Source organism: Urocampus carinirostris, chromosome 20 (genome assembly GCF_059441175.1).
Source record: "Urocampus carinirostris isolate Australia breed hairy pipefish chromosome 20, RoL_Ucar_1.0, whole genome shotgun sequence".
In the NCBI taxonomy this organism is placed as follows: domain Eukaryota; kingdom Metazoa; phylum Chordata; class Actinopteri; order Syngnathiformes; family Syngnathidae; genus Urocampus; species Urocampus carinirostris.
In genome coordinates this window covers 20,349,674-20,366,336 of record NC_142368.1, presented here as the reverse complement: position 1 = coordinate 20,366,336, position 16,663 = coordinate 20,349,674, and the positions used below count along the sequence as shown (strand labels likewise).

Sequence of the window (16,663 nt, the reverse complement as noted above, 5' to 3'; positions counted from 1 at the left end):
TATTCAAACTCTTGCTTACAGGTGGTCTTGTATTATAGAGATTGCATTTGAAGCAGATGTTATTTGAGGGAAATCTGTTAAAAATATCAATGGAAGGAGTGTTTGCATCAAGTTTAAGTATTAAACTAATTAAAAAAGAAATAACTGCAGTACAGTTTAAGTATGCTACCTAAGGGAAAATTGGCTTGTATTGCAAAATGCATCAGCATGGGCATGAAATATTTTCAGATGGAGAGTCAAGACATGAAAAAAATCTGCACCGATACAGACGATAGGCTCCAATATGATTTATTACAGGACTTGATATTACAACCTGCAACACAAAGCAATAAAAATAGAACCGTCTTTAGAAACCTTAATCATAAGAAATTTTACCAGGGAAACACACAGCAGTACTGGGGCAAACATCACGTCAATAGTTGTGGAATATTTACATGCTTAAGATCCATTCTGGAAAAATAAAAACAATTAGTCAGTTGCACTAAATAGGAAAATGCTAGTCGGGACATAATAACGACCATCTTTTTCTAGCGTTGAAATGAACACTGTCTAGTCATTGTCTGCTGGTGAAGGTTGTGCTATGTGATCAGCACTCACCCACTGCGCTCAAATTTGACTTGACCTTTTTTTAAAGTGGAAGTTGTGGCTACATCAGCTCAAATGGTCAAATGTCAAGCATACCCGTCGAGTGTTAAAATAATAGTTGGCCACAACAAAGGGAAACAAAATGCTGGCCTGCCATACCATTTCTCAAACAAATGCAGTTATAATGGGACACGCCCAACAAAGTCGGTATCGTTGGGTTTCCAATTAGACCGCCGGAAGTTTCTTTCCCACCTTTGACCACACATTATAAACCAGAAAAAAAAAATCAAGCAAACGTGTTTATTGAATGTGTTGATTTACAGTTTTGGAAATCGCATGTTTGAAATTGAATGAACAAATCTCCTTTAGGAGCCACTAAGAGAATCTAGCTACTGAAAAAATATTTACAATGGAAAAAAAAAAGAAGAAAAAAACACGTAAAAATGCACATCCCTGGAAAAAAACGTTCTGGTTCTGATAAGACAAACTTTTTTTTTTAATTAAAAGCATAACTATTAAAACTGGTGCAAAACAGAATATACAATAAAATATGAAAAAAGAAAAAGTTGTACATTCAGAAAGGCTGAATGATCTCACATCGCGGGCCTCCCTCGATGACAGAATCTTCCTGACGTAATTCAGCTTTGATTCGTAAGAGGGCCCCGATGCAAAACGGCGTTGACGGAACAGAGCTGGGTACGACAATGATTATGATGAAGGTCCGTGGCTAGAGTGGTTTTCAGTGTGGCCAACAGTCCATTGAAACAAGTGTCTTAGTAAAAATTGCCTTGGTACGGCTGGTTCCATGGTTTTTGATTCCAGAACTGGGGAAAAAAAGAAAAAGATTTGTTAAGACACAAATCTGGTTGCTGCACAAGTACAACCCAAACACTCACCCCTTGCTGCCAGCTCTGGTTGAAGGCTTGGGCCTTGTCCATGCCGTTTCTGTTGCCGAACCCGCCACCGTTCCTGTGGTTGTTGAAATTGCTGTTCTTGTTACCAAAGTTGCCCCTGCCGCCTCCTCCTCTCTGCTGGAACTGCAAAACAATGCACAAATGGGAAGGTGACCAACAGTTTGCATACATTTTAGAGTCACCAAAAAGCCCAGAAAACGATCAGCTACTCTGCTCAGTCTAGAGGACATAGCCAACAATTAACCCCTGTCATTCTGGGTACCATTTCTTTGACCTGCTGCCCCCTGAAAGAGGCTACACATGTTTAAACTCATGGCAATATTGATTCGATTTTGGTTAATCGTGGGGCCCTAGCCACCAACCTGGTTGTGATGTCCTCTGTTCCCGCCGCGATTCATTCCGACGCCTGGGCTCATGTTCCCTCTGTTCATGTGCCCGCCTCGGTTCATTGGCCCGCCTCGGTTCATTGGCACGCCCCTGTTCATTGGCACGCCCCTGTTCATTGGCATCCCTCGGTGGCCCATGTTACCCCTCATCAGCCCGCCTCTAGGGGACCCGCCCATATTGGGCAGGAGACTGCCGCTGCGATTGAAGCCACCACCGTGTGTGTTGTAGTTGCCTCTAAAAGACTGCTGTGGCATGAAGCCCCGAGGGGGGCGGTTGAAGCTGCCGCCGCGAGGACTGGGAGCTGCCAACATAGGAAAAAGGTTATGAAGGCACAATCCTTGGCAGACTAGTTTTAGTGCCAAATACGCCTCTCACCTCCTCTGAAGTTGCCCCGGCCTTGGAAGGCCCCGCGATTGCCGCCTCCTCTCTGCGGGGGCCCACCGCTGCGCCCAAACTGATTCTTGCCCCCGCGACCGCCGCCCCCACGTTGTCCACCGCCCCCACGTTGTCCGCCGGCACGCTGTCCACCGCCCCCGCGCTGTCCGCCGCCTGCACGCTGTCCGCCGCTCCGCTTGGGCGTTGTGCTCCCCTGGTTGGGCTTCTTCTCAGCAGGCAGGGCGTTTTTGCTTTCCTCTTTGTAGGTTTCGATAACTTTGGCAGCCTCTTCCCTGGGCAGCTCAGCAAAGATAACCTCATCAAAGCTCTCGCCCTCCTCGGGCAGTGAATAGAAGCCTGAAACAACAAAGCAATGGCAACTTCAACAATTTCTGAGCAGGGTGCGTCACTTTCAGGGTTAGCACAACCTTTTCATGACCAAAGAACGTTTTATGGACTTTCAAAAGTAATTTATTAATTTCTCCAGTATCATTTAAAAATATAAGTTGTGAATCATGTATTTTGCAGATCCACAAATATATGAGATCTTGCATGGTCATGGCCAAGACATTTGATTTTTAGATTTTGAAAAAATTGTAAATACATCTGTGGATATGAACAATGCGTGTGAAAATATTTTTGAGACCAACCTCTCCCCTCATACAATTATTGGGTAAAAATGACGGTAATATGTATGTAGTAACTTGTGAAGCCCTTAGAGACTATTTATGATTAAAGGCTATACAAATAAAAATGACTTGACTTGAATATGTAGCTTACATTTTCAGTTCAGGATTTTTTTTCTGTTACAATTTACCACTACCATAATTTTTTCATGCCCCATAATAAATGTCCATAATTGATGTGTAATGCTTGCACTAGTACACTTTCCACAGTGCCCTGTTAAGGTGACGCATGAATGTGTTCTTTTGGGCACAAACAGTTGAAGGCAATGACACTTCATAGCACAGTGCCATACAAATGAACTACAACTGCTATTATTCACCATGGAAGAAATGCCATGGCAAAGCGAAGCCACTAGAAAGCAGCATCGGGCTAATTTTTAAGCAGACTTTTTCTTTGTTCTACGCTTGGTCCTTTGAGTCAAAATGCTGAATAAAGGGGCAACAATTTCAACCATTTACACTCTGAACTACTCGACTGCTCTTTTTATCACCAGTAATCGGAAATGATCAGTTAGCATCTAGATAAAAACATAAAAAATTAAAAAAATATCACAAGGGTGTCTTGGCAGAAGTTTAAAGCTTTAGCTCCTCCGATAAAAGAGGAGAGATCTAATAGCAAATTTCCCGGATTCATGTGAACATTTTTATTAAAAACAATACAGCATAATAACACGTCTAAATCATTACATTTTTTCACTCAAATTACTGAATGTGTGCTATGTTTGTCAATTTCCAGATTGCATGAGTTTCCCAGTATTAAATAAACTGTAGTGAAAATATTTTTTTTTGCTTCTAGTTTTTTTGTTTTACAAATGTACAGTTGCTTAACACTGCAAGAGCTTAAATCCAAGTGAAGGAAAAAAACATTAATCAGAAAAACCACATCATTCTCAAAATCATAATTTATTTTGAGCTTCTGAAAAGAGCAAGCCCTCCATGCAGCCCCCTGACCTAAAATGACCGATACCCCTGTTCTAAAATTTCGTTTGTTGCTTCACTCACCTTTCAGCTTGAGAAGCGCATGTTCAGGGACTTCTTTGCCGTCACTCATGACTTTCTTCTGAACCCTCTGTTTGTACTCCTCATCTGAGGGGAATACCACCACAGCTTTGCGCTTGTAGCCAGCAAATAAGCACATCTTCCTCTTCTGGCCAGGTCCAGATAGGTTAGTCTGAAAGGGAAAGAAAATCCAAGAGTTTACATTTTTCATCAGCGTGGCACACAAATGACATGTTAGAGCAATTTACATGATCCAGGATGTAGTTCCTCTTCTTACGGGCGGCAATCTCAATGAATTTTCCCAAGAAAAGAGGTGCACGTTGGGAAATATTAAGCATTTTGTTGTATTCTTTGGTCTGCCGATTTCGAGTCCCGAGCTGATGGAATGAGAACATTTTTTTAACACTGCTTATGCATTATTTCCTTTCAAGATTGCACCACAACTGACCATCATTTTTTCCGTGATTGTCTCACTTCCCAGGACGTAGTACTTCCCTGGATTCTCCTGGATATAGTTCTTCACCCATGTGGTCTTGCCCGCACCTGGCAAACCCACCATCACGATGATCTACAAGGATGGTACAATGAAGACGGCCCATTGAATTTATGTACTGTAGTTCTTCGTGATGTTAAATAGCCACCTACCTCACATTCAGCTTTGGATTTCGGCCCGTGGGGCGCTCGGACACGTTCATCGACGGGAACATTCTCTATGAAGGTGTACTCAGAGGGCACAGGAAAGTAGGGGGTTTCCATCTGTCCGAAGTTGAACTCCACGGCATAGTTGTGGCACATGACGTGAGGGACAAGGCACTGGCCATCCAGCTCATCTTTGCTCACGCGGAACGCTTCTGTCGGCTGGCAGCCGTTCTTTGAGAAGGACAGAACTACTTCGTCGCCGTCAAAATCCTATATAAAAGCAAAAACACTGACGACTGGTTTTATCTTTTATAAATGATTTAAAAATTAACAAGGGCCTTACAGCGAGGCAGCAAATAACGTCATTCTCCTCATATGTTTCACCAAAGTCCTCCATCACAGCGTTTGTTCTCTTTTTCCCCTTTCCAGAGTAAGCATAGGAATGAATGCAATCACCTGAATCAGAACAGGAGAGAGCACTGAATCGAAACCTTAAATTTCAATATGAAATACGTGGCAGCAATACTTGTACAGTATATCCCGGAGTGCAGGGCCCCGCCCTACGTTTTCACTTTACTATGTGGAATGTTTTTGGACCCCTCGTTACAGCGTTTTCCCGACTATACAATATCAACTATAATTTATTTTAACCACACAATAAATTCAAAACTTTGTCATAATCATGCATATGAAGTTTTGTTTTTGAATTGGACAATGTTATATAAGATGCTGGTCTGCTATGTGTTTGCACCAGTGTCATAAAGATGCTGATATTCTATTGGCTTAACCGCCTCCCACAATGCAAGTCTCTCTTCATTCAGAATCTTGTGTGACTTGTGCAGCTTTTTGGAGTCGTCGATAAAATAATGTACTGATTTCATATTGACCATTTATCTATTGTACTAATTATGGATGTTTCTACTTTAACATAAGTCTTACAAGAGGAAACATACCAAGCAGCAGCGATGATGCCATTGATGACCATCCGACCTGCACATTGTGCATCACTATGTGCTTACTAGAAATGTGCTTTGCTGGAATCTTTTCTGTGATCTGTCAGGCACAAGGAAACAAATTTATTACATCGATGTGCTATTTTTGCACAGGACCAAAAATGGAAACAGCAGTTCTAAAATAAGACCTTCTCATCATGACAGTACCTTCACTTCGAAGCAGACTTTGCCTTTGTTCACACCGTAAGTGGCCTTCCCCCCGGACCATAGGTAGGCAAAACTCTCCATTGTGAGCGACGATGCGCTGTAACGGTCTCGTGACACTTTAAAGTGAAGGTCGCAGTTGTCTACGGGAAAAAGAACACATTATTATTATTATTAACACTATGTTTTTGGTTGTGATTCATCTTATAAGACAACTCACAGTTGTCCAGACAGACTTTGCTGTCATCAAACTCTTCATCCTCTTCTTCCAAAGGGGGCACGGGAGACTTAAACGACGCCCTGAGGGGGAAAAAAACCCAGCATGCAAGTTCAATTAGATGATGTTCACTTGAGCTTCATTGGTGCCTCTTGCTGAAAAGAAGTGCACATGATAAAATATAAGATAGCCCCTTAGGGCAGTTGAAATTCATGTTGTGATCCCGGGTATGCACTTACCTCGAAGCATCCGAAGGAATCTAAATGCAAAACAAACACAACAGAACCTCCACAAGCCTCAGAAGTCAATAGCAATAGGGACACAAGGATTATGGCGACTTAGCCGTAGTTTTGGGCAATTCTTACAGTGGAACCTTCAAAATTTAGTGGCTGGTCTTTTAAGACATTAAAAAGTTTCCCCGCCTTAAAACGTTTTCACGTTACAGTGTGGAAAAACATTTTTTCTCTGCCCGTATTTGCAGTGATGCTAAAGGAAGAAGCAAATACCTAATAACTGTGGAAAGAAAGCTTGCAGTTTTCAAGAAATACAAAGGGGACACGCGAAGCACTACCCACGATTGCATGGTCATAACCAACCGATGATTGGGATTATTTTTCAAAAATTATGAGGCGATGTATACAAGGAAATATCCTAGACAGGAATCCTTATACGTTTTTAAATTGGTATAATTTTTAATATGCTCCTCGGTGTTGGGGTAAAAGAAGCGCTGCTTCCACCTCCCTCATGTCAAATGTAATTTCTGCTTCTTGCCAATAGGTTACAAGCTTTACAAACGATCTGCCTTTTGGCCAAATCTATCAGTAGTGGCAGCTTGTTGTCTGCAGAATTTGATTTTCTTTCTGGTGCCATTTTGTTCAGTTTCACCTTCGTTCGCTGCACGTCACCGAGATGCGCACTTCGGCGCTTAACCTTTCATTTAAGCGCTGCACTTGCGCCGAGGGATTCGGCCTAAGTAAACCCCAAGCTGGGTAGTCCAGTGGAAACGCATAGCTCGGCGCAGAAGTACACACGGCCGGAGTAAAGCTTCACGTTTCAGACTCGTTTCTCAAAAAAAAAAAAAAAAAAATTTAAGCTTGGGTACAGGGGGTTCTGAACTAATTACCACAGGTCTCTATCCCCCGCTATATGGCAATTTCACTTTGCGATCCCAACGCAAGAATGGATTGATGTCGTATCCTGTGAGTCTACAATAAAAAGATTAGCAGTCCATAACAACTAAAAAGAAGGTATTATGCCTCATCACACAATTTGGAAAATTAACAACACCGTAAATATGGCTAACATAACTCCAGACAGGTGTTTCAGGTATTACTGTAGTGCCCTAGTTTATTTACAGCTAGTGTAAAAAGTATACGTGACTATATTCAGTTTCTTGAAAAACAATAAAAGCGTCGTCTTTTTTCATTTGGAGGTTCCACTGTTAAGTGTGTGAAGTAAAACAGGCAACTGTAATTTATGGAAATGGGTAACAAGATTAGGCCCATAAATCCGAACTTTTAGAAGAAGGATTGTGTTAAGTAATGCTCATTCAACGATTACACCATTATGGGGGAAAAAAATAGCCTTGAGCTAGATTACATTGTCTTAATATCATAAAAATTTCATGTAGTCATGTGCGAGAGCAGCAAGACCAATCTTGATTATGGAGCAGAGACAAAAATGCTCAGAGTTCTTTCAGAGGCAAATGATGTAATAATTGAAATCCACTAAAAGACAATGCAATGGAGTACACCGATCAAGAAGAAGGTACATGTGTACAGACCATGCGCACCATGCCTGATAGCACAAAAGATGAAAATAGGTAAATAAAAACTTTCCAAACATTCCACACTCACACGGCACGATTCAAGACAGAAACAAGAATATCATCATCGACAACAAACAAAAAAGTAGGGAGATCATGACAATTATTTACAATTTCTAGGCATACGGTGGACGGTCGAGAGCGAGTCCCTCCGTGGACGTAGACTTCTACAATGTTCACGGCCCTCCGCCCACATTTCTCATCTACCACCCAAGTCAACCCCCCTATTGAGTGTGCACATATTGGCTAATCCCACTGGGTCCTTGGAGAGCAACATTGGGGACCATAATTGTTAAAAAAGAGGAAATGTCTTCAATTTTATGAGGCTGCCCACAGCAACAAAACTCCATTTAAAACAATGTTTAACAGTCAGATAAATGGTAAGGTTCTCTGAGCAGTCAGGCGTAGCCCTCAGAACATGTGAGAATGTGTATATTAAAAAATGTTTTTGAAAGGCTATCTAGATGTGCATTGGCACTTAAAGCCAATACAAAAACAAAGCTATTATGGCGCTTCAGTGATGCTGAAGGCCATTTTGCTCTGTCCCATCCTTACCAGCTGTATTTGTTCTCTTCAATAAATTCAAAGTAGCCCCTTCCATGTTCCTCCCGGCGTCTCTTAACACCCTTCTTATTCTTCTGATCAGCATTCGTGTCTTTGTCCGCATCCCCTTTGAAAATAGAACAAAGATATATAATGAGGTGCTCCTTTGAGAGAGGTCGGACTGGCAGTGGGGGATTCTGGCCCACATAGCCCGTTCCAGTCAGTTACATAGAGTCGACCATCAAAAGCTTAAAAAAAGAGGAAACACCTCATATTAAATCAAACAATAGTACAGTCATGTAAATACAAGTGTAATGACCAGAGACTCATTTACAATGCAAACTGGTCCATAGATACACATTTAAGAGCAGAGGTGGCGGGGCTGGGAAAACAATTTTGGGTGAATTCAAATGAGAACAATAAGCCTAACAGATGGTATGAAATAAAATTAATGTGGGACAAGTAAAAAGTAGTTCTGAGCTGATGCACCATGCAAGTTCATGTTAGTCTGCTAACTGCACTATCACCCCATTCATTAAAATGGCGGCTTAGCATAGTAAACCGAAAATAGAGATAATTAGGTAAAACCAATGAAAACAGATTCTCTTAATTGTTTTTTTTAATAGATTAAGTTTGTTGGTCCGTTTTCATCACCCAAATACAAACCTCATACATCCCTAAAAGGTTCAAAAGCGGGTGCTAGCTCGATGCTATTGGCTTAGCAAAGCTAGCTATTCTCAAATGCTTGTCACGTCATCGAATGAACGCAAACCTGCCTAGTAACGCAAAAAACACTGAAATCGGACGTTCGCTAACGAGCGCCCCAGACAAAGAAAATGATGCTAGCTTGCGAGCTAATGGCTAACCTATCGACGGGATGGCCTATTTAACCGATATACGGGCACGTTATGCGCTATATGCGATTAAAATCGAATGTTAAGAGCACACTGGGCATTTAACGGGACGGGAATTGTGATGTTTACACTATAAGAGTTGAACTGCGTCACTGGGATGCTAACAGTTAGCCTGGTTGAGGTCACGCAACATGGACGCCGTGATGCGTTCAATGCTAATGAGAAACAAAAACGCCACCAGAAAGACGAACTTGCGAGACTACTCACCCTCTGGTGGCTGCTCATCTCCCTCACCGTCCTCGTCCTCATCGTCAATTTTCTCCATGTCGTCAACGTCTGGCTTAAGCATGGAGTCCATTTCCTCGTCCTCTTCCCCGTCCCCCATCTCCTCGTCCACAGCAGAAGGAGCGGCGGCGACGACGGCGGCGGCCATGTCGCAGCCCGCGCTTGCACCGTTCTGCTCCCCGTCGGCTTCTCCCTCGTTAGCCTCCATGCTCTCCACCACTGGGCCTTCTCCTTCTTCTTCCTCACCCATGCACTCCTGCTCGCCAGGTTCATCCTCGTCGACATCTTGTTCGCAGGGCGCCACGGCCTCGTCGTCCAAGGCCTCCTCGTCCAAGGCGCACTGAAGGCGCTCCATTAAGTCGGCCTTCAGTCCCTTGTCGGAGAGACCGCGTTTTTTCAACTCATCCTTCAGCTCGTTCACTTTCAGCTTTTTCACGTTGATCGTGCTCATTGTGAAAGCTCGGTTGCGCTAGAAAAGAAGAAATAAATAATCGGTTGTGGTTTGATGAGTTTAACGCGAAACTGCGCCCGAAACGTAGCCCGTTGGGTCAGTAGCGCCTAGCGTGCAAAAAAGAGGGAGGGGGATGATGTGGACAATGTGTGTGACGTAATTACCGTAATGACGAGCATTGACGCAAGGCAATCTCGTTTATTCTAACGTTCTTTTTATCTCATTTTTCTCTTTAAGTCTTTGATTACATGTTTATCCACTTGAGAAGACAGAGCTATGTCCTTACACAATAGTATTGCCCTTTACACAATGGTTAACTGCTCTTATAAGTGTCGATAAAAATTGTTCAAACCTCATATTGTTGGTATATAATATAATTAAATTGTGTGTTTAATTGCTGTTAAAGATGTCGGAAAAAAATTGTTAAAACGTCATATTGTCAGATATAACAAAATTGTGAATATGCTTAATTGCTGTTAAAATTGTCGAGAAAAATTGTTCAAACCTCACATTGTTTATTTGCTATTGATAATGTTTATAAAATTGTTCAAACCAAACCACGTCTATTATCAAATCAAATTTATTTGTAAAGCACTTTTCAATGGGGAAAAAAATCACTCAAAGTGCTGCATAAAAACATTCAACATGCAACAACACAGAATAATAATAGCTAATCAGACAGATAGAATGCCCCAAGACCATTAAGACATTTAAAACAAGTAAAAGCACCTTTCAATTGATCCTGAAACGCACAGAGAGTTAATGCAGTGATTTTAAAACTGGTGTAATATAATTAAATCAAGTCATGTTTATTTGTAGAGCACTTACTCACAACGAGTCTCAAAGGGCTGCACAGACCATAGAATATTGCAAACTACAGACTATTAATTCACCATCCCCTGATCTAAAACCTACACGGGGGCAAAGAAAAACTCAAAAACCTCAACATGAAGGAAATAGAAAAACCTTTAGAAGGGACTGCACATGAGGTCATCCCCTTCCAGGATGACCAGGCTGCAACGCATGTTGCAAAAACAAATAATATACAGATAGTGTCAACATGAAATATAGGCTATTCATAAACTATAGAATGTAACTGTTTTAAGACTAGATTAAAACAGTTCCACTGAGGTTGCAGATTGAATCTCAGGAGGCAGGGCATGATTGTAATATGATTGAGTAGGACGACTCGAGAGTGTAGAACGTTTTGGCAGAACACCTGATCGTTTCGGTCACTGGTAGCAGACAACAATGTCATCCTAGATTGGTAATATTGTTGCAGTACACTAGTAAATGTTATACTTGATCAAGAATTTATTTTTTTCATATGCAGTGCATCTGGAAAGTATTCAAAGCGCTTCACTTTTTCCACATTTTGTTGTTACAGCCTCATTCCAAATTGTATTAATTTAATCTCTTATCTCAAAATTTTACACAAAATACTCCATTATGACAATGTGAAAACGTTTTATTTTTACTTTTTTTGAATTTATTAAAATTAGAAAACTAAGAAATCACATTTACATAAGTATTCACAGCCTTTGCTTGATACTTTGTTGATCCACCTTTGGCAGCAAATACAGCCTCAAGTCTTTTTTAATATGATCCCACAAGTTTAGCACACCTATCTTTAGGCAGTTTTGCCCATTCTTCTTTGCAATAGGTCTCAAGCTCAATCAGGTTGGATGGGAGACGTTTGTGCACAGCCATTTTCAGATCTCTCCAGAGATGTTCAATCGGATTCAAGTCTGGACTCAGGGCCTCTCCAGGACATTCACGGAGTGGTTCTGAAGCCAATCTTTTGAGATCTTGGCTGTGTGCTTTGGGTCGTTGTCCTGCTGAAAAATGAACCTTCGCCCCAGCCTGAGGTCAAGAGCGCTCTGGAGCAGGTTTTCATCCAGGATATCTCTATATATTGCTGCATTCATTTTTCCTTCTATCCTGACTAGTCTGCCAGTTCCTGCTGCTGAAAAACATCCCCACAGCATGATGCTGCCACCACCATGCTTCACTGTAGGGATGGTATTGGCCTGGTGATGAGCGGGGCCTCGTTTCCTCCAAACATGGCGCCTGGCATTCACACCAAAGAGTTCAATCTTTGTCTCATCAGACCAGATAATTTTTTTTCTCATGGTCTGAGAGTCATTCAGGTGCTTTTTGGAAAATTCCAGACGGGCTTCCATGTACCTTTTACTAAGGAGTGGCTTTCGTCTGGCCACTCTACCATACAGGCCTGATTGGTGGATTGCTGCAGAGATGGTTGTCCTTCTGGAAGGCTCTCCTCTCTCCACAGAGGAACGCTGTAGCTCTGACAGAGTGACCATCGGGTTCTTGGTCACCTCCCTGACTAAGGCCCTTCTTCCCTGATCGCTCAGTTTAGAAGGCCGGCCAGCTCTAGGAAGAGTCCTGGTGGTTCCAAATGTCTTCCATTTACGAATAATGGAGGCCACTGTGCTCATTGGGACCTTCAAAGCAGCAGAAATTTTTCTGTATCCTTCCCCAGATTTGTGCCTCAAGACAATCTTGTCTCGCAGGTCTACAGACATTTTTTTTTACTTCATGCTTGGTGTTTGTGCTCTGACGTGCACACTCAACTGTGGGACCTTATATAGACAGGTGTGTGCCTTTCCGAATCACGTCCAATCAACTGAATTTACTGCAGGTGGACTCCAATTAAGGTGTAGAAAGATATCAAGGATGATCAGTGGAAAAAAGATGCACCTGAGCTCAATTTTGAGCTTCATGGCAAAGGCTGTGAATACTTATGTAAATGTGATTTCTTAGATTTCTAATTTTAATAAATTCAAAAAAAGGAGAAATAAAAAAGTTTTTCACATTGTCATAATGGAGTATTTTGTGTAGAATTTTGAGATAAGAGATTAAATTAATACAATTTGGAATGAGGCTGTAACATAACAAAATGTGGAAAAAGTGAAGCGCTGTGAATACTTTCCGGATGCACTGTATTTCTCTGCCTGCCTCACTCTAATGCAGATTGTGAGTGTGTTTTCAGCCATGTGAGGAAAGGACCTCTCTAGATATGGCCTAACAAAAAATCCAGCCTGACCTTGTCCTGCATGTAACAGGCCGAGCCCAACCACTTAATTTGATTTGATTTGAGGGACTGAGCCCGAAACAAGCCTGAATATTCATATTTTATTTTTGAGGACTTGGGAGGACTCCAACGCATGGCAAGGGTGGGTCGGGGTGTCTTCTCTGGGTCCGACAGTGCTACCACACAGTACGGCCACGAGCGCACCCACAAGCGTGTCCACGAGTGGTCCGCAGCGCGAGACAGGAAGGAATCCATTGTGGGGATGCTCCAAAGAGAAAACATAACTTAGAACAATGACGGGTGGATCATTCTTCTTTTTAAAAGTCAGCGCAAGAGAAGCCCGGCCCGAACCCAAATGTAATGAATGACATTTTAGGCCCGACCCAACCTAAATTTTATGTCGTGCTCGGGCTTAAGATTGTATCTTTAATCCAGAGTTTTGGAAGACAATGGGAGCAATGGCATTTTTCTTACAAATTACCAGGAAACTAAATTGTTACAAGAAAACACATCTGTGAAACTGATGCATTATGCAAAATCCTTCACAGAGGGAAATAACTAAGAAAATAAATAATTGTTTGTGATGTTTATTTGGTACATAAAATAAGCTTGTCTATCTATTTGTTTTTATTCGACATAGTGTGTTTTCCTGTGAGTAAATAGGTGCTGTGTTGTGTTTATTATCGTTTAAAAAAGGTTGACAGGTATGCATATAATATACGGGGGAAACGTATACGTTGACAGATATGCCATCTGTAAAAATTGCAATTATAAACACAGAAAAAAAGCTTCTTTAGCGCCGTCTCAAGGCCTCCGCGAACATTACAACGGCGTGGAAATCCTCGCGTGTCAAGTCGGTGCGCTCATTTGGTGTCCGACATCGTCACCGCCACCCATCCGACTCAGTGTCCCACTCACTTTTTATTCCGTCCCATCTTCCATCCGAGCCGTCATGGGTGCAAAATTCTCGCTTTTAAGGAAAGGATTTGCGGAAAACCCACACGAAAGTGCACCCGGCCTTTGTTTGGATATCTTTTTAAATATTAACAAGTTGTCATGTCATCGCTGACAAGAAAAACAGATAGATTTACAGCTTCTGGCGGAGGAACGCGTTTGGTAAGTACTTTTTGTAGGATTGCAATATACGAATATTTGATGTATTTGTGCTCAAATGTGCTTACGACTCTCATAGCTGCGCTTTTACAAAGAAAGCATCCGGGTGTGGTAGCATTTCTCTCCGTCCGTTCATACCTAATTTTCCGCAGAGCCCACATCCTTTTCATAATTGTTTTGATTTTTTCCCCAGGAATTTAAAGTGCAGCATCATTGTGAGTCTTCCCGAGTTTGCACAAGTATTAAAGACGAGCGCCCCGCTCCAGAGGGTGCGGGCGGATTGTGGAATATGCACCACCAGGCGGAGGCGCTCCCCTCCTATAGGACTCTACCCGGTTCAGTGGGAGAGCGCATCATGTCCTTGAGCAAAACCCTGCACAGAAATCCGAGGATAGAAAAGAAGGAGAGCTTCTGTGAAAGATGCTCGGCCACCCTTGTTGCTCTCAAGAAACAGGCGCTCAGTTTGTCCGTGCATCATCACTTCTGCAAGGTTCGTGAACATGTTCGTACAGCTTTAAATTGGACTTAGATTGCCGGTTTTAGAGATTTCTAGAATTGTTTTGACACAAACAACAATGGGAACTTATATTGAAATGGAGCAAAAGCACCTCCGGGCAGTGGACTTATAGCAAAACTCAGAATGTTAAATTGTAAACAGCATCAAAAACACCATAGAATGAAATTGTGTCCAAACAAAATGATCAATTATTGCACCATGATATTTATTAATCATTGATACTGTGAAAGGCGGGGTGCGTTGTCCTTAAAAAAGTTGAAGGTTAAATATTTTCTCTATTGAGTATGTGTTAACAATTCCTATGTCAGGACCAGAACTGAGACAGGACCCACCTGCGTTGTGTTCCTCACAAGTTTTATTGGAAGAAAGTGAAAGGGTTGCGCCCACGATCCGGTGGTTGCTGGACGCGGATGTGGATCTTCTGTGACGAGCGATGGCGGTGTCGGGAATGGAAAAACGAGTCAGTAGCTCGGACAGGAGAGGAAAAACGTGGTCGGGGTCGTAAGCCAGGAAAGGAGAGTAGAGGTGGTCAGGATCAAAAACGGGTCGAAGCCGGGGAACAGACGGGAGCAAAAAACAGGTGGGAGTCAGGGTCGAAAAGGGCTTGCCTAGTGTTAACAGGTTTGCAGACGGACTGACACCAGGGGATGGATAGTAGTGGGTTTGAAGAGGGACAGAGAGCCAATCAGAGTCCGAGGCAGTTGGCGCCAAAGGAGCGGGCACGGGGGATGCATATTGGTAATTATGACATCCTAACTAAGTTTAAAGAGTCCGCATTCTTTTGTGCTGGGGAGTGACTTCATGCTCATCACCGTGTTAAATTGTTTTTATTTGTCAGTATAGCATGTAAGTGGTGGAAGTAAGAAAAGGCCTCTTTAAATATAGCCCAAACACCAACCCAAACCCCAAAAAAGATGCAAAAAAATAATAGTTTATTCAAATCAGTCACAGAAATGCATGTACTTGCACGTGCAACATAACGAGTTTGACAGAGGCTGTAATTGTGAATCTAGACAGTAGATGGCATCAGCATGAAAACAGTTCTCTTTTTAACATTTTGTAATTGTTATTTTTTTATTTTGCAACTAGAATTTTGTTATCCGGTCATACATGCCAACACCTAATTGGGATCTTTTTTAAATTATGGCATTTTGTTTTGTCAATGATAGCGTAGTTTGCATGGTTTACAATAAGATTATACGTGGCATTCCGGGATATATATGAAATAAAATACTTCAAAAAATATAAATAAGAATATTAGGTCGGCTGGGGAATATTCACATGGTTGTACTGCAATATGAATGTGCACAAAACAGGCCTGCTAAAAATTTCCCCAGTCCGTACAGCTCATCTCTGAAGAGCAAGAAGAAGCTTTACACTGACAACAACAGCAATCAGATGAAGGTGATGTATCTGATCAGGAGGTTTCTCCTGGAATGGGTATCCATGGACACCACTACTATCAGTTTCATGTGGGGAAGCAAACCCTTACCCCAAAACGTCCTGGAGACGATTGGGCTCCACCAGTCAGTACTTGCCTAAAACACACCACAGAAAATGGTGCCCCAAAGACCCAGGTGGTTAAGGCATATGTGAACCTTGAACTCCTTAGACTAGTCTTAGTTGTACGTGTCTTAAGTTTTTAGTGGATAATGGACCCATGTGGGGGAGGCAGGAGCTGGAAACGGGTGATAAAAAAACAAGTACAGTGTTTAATACGGCAGTGGGGGTGGCAGTGGCTCAGGAGGTAGAGCGCTCGTCTTGGGATCAAGAGATCGCAGTTCGAATCCCGGCTCCTCCTAATACACGTCGAATTGTCCTCGGGTAAGACACTGAGCCCCTAATCCCCCCAATAAGCAGGCCACTATTGGGAAATGTAAAGCACACTGCAAAGCGCTTTGGGAAGTCTCGACTTGAAAAGTGCTATATAAATTCAGATCATTTCATTTCATTTGGGGGCGGCAGTAGCTCAGGAGGTAGAGCGCTCGTCTTGGGATCAAGGGATCCCAGTTCAAATCCCGTCTTGTCCGTGTTACATGTCGAAGTGTCCTTGGTAAGACA

General features: G+C 42.3%; 2 protein-coding genes across 2 annotated transcripts in view; one reads left to right on the top strand and one right to left on the bottom strand.

The window, feature by feature from the left end:
• Positions 1-272: 272 nt before the first annotated feature.
• hnrnpub (heterogeneous nuclear ribonucleoprotein Ub) lies at positions 273-10,052 on the bottom strand. Its single transcript, XM_088324658.1, has 14 exons — positions 9,449-10,052; positions 8,340-8,454; positions 5,963-6,042; positions 5,746-5,885; positions 5,539-5,638; positions 4,929-5,041; positions 4,592-4,855; positions 4,395-4,514; positions 4,195-4,323; positions 3,950-4,118; positions 2,262-2,618; positions 1,862-2,187; positions 1,482-1,622; positions 273-1,409 (listed from the first exon to the last, which is right to left on the bottom strand). The coding sequence occupies exons 1-14, from the start codon at positions 9,915-9,917 to the stop codon at positions 1,359-1,361; spliced, it is 2,574 nt and encodes an 857-aa protein (XP_088180784.1). The 5' UTR covers positions 9,918-10,052; the 3' UTR covers positions 273-1,358.
• A 3,770-nt stretch (positions 10,053-13,822) lies between these two features.
• kif26bb (kinesin family member 26Bb) overlaps positions 13,823-16,663 on the top strand; it is a 33,126-nt gene continuing 30,285 nt past the window's right edge. The window contains exons 1-2 of the mRNA XM_088325475.1: positions 13,823-14,088; positions 14,279-14,575. Of these exons, the coding sequence (XP_088181601.1) occupies positions 14,029-14,088; positions 14,279-14,575 (357 nt within the window). The 5' untranslated portion in view covers positions 13,823-14,028. The remainder of the gene's footprint in view (positions 14,089-14,278; positions 14,576-16,663) is intronic.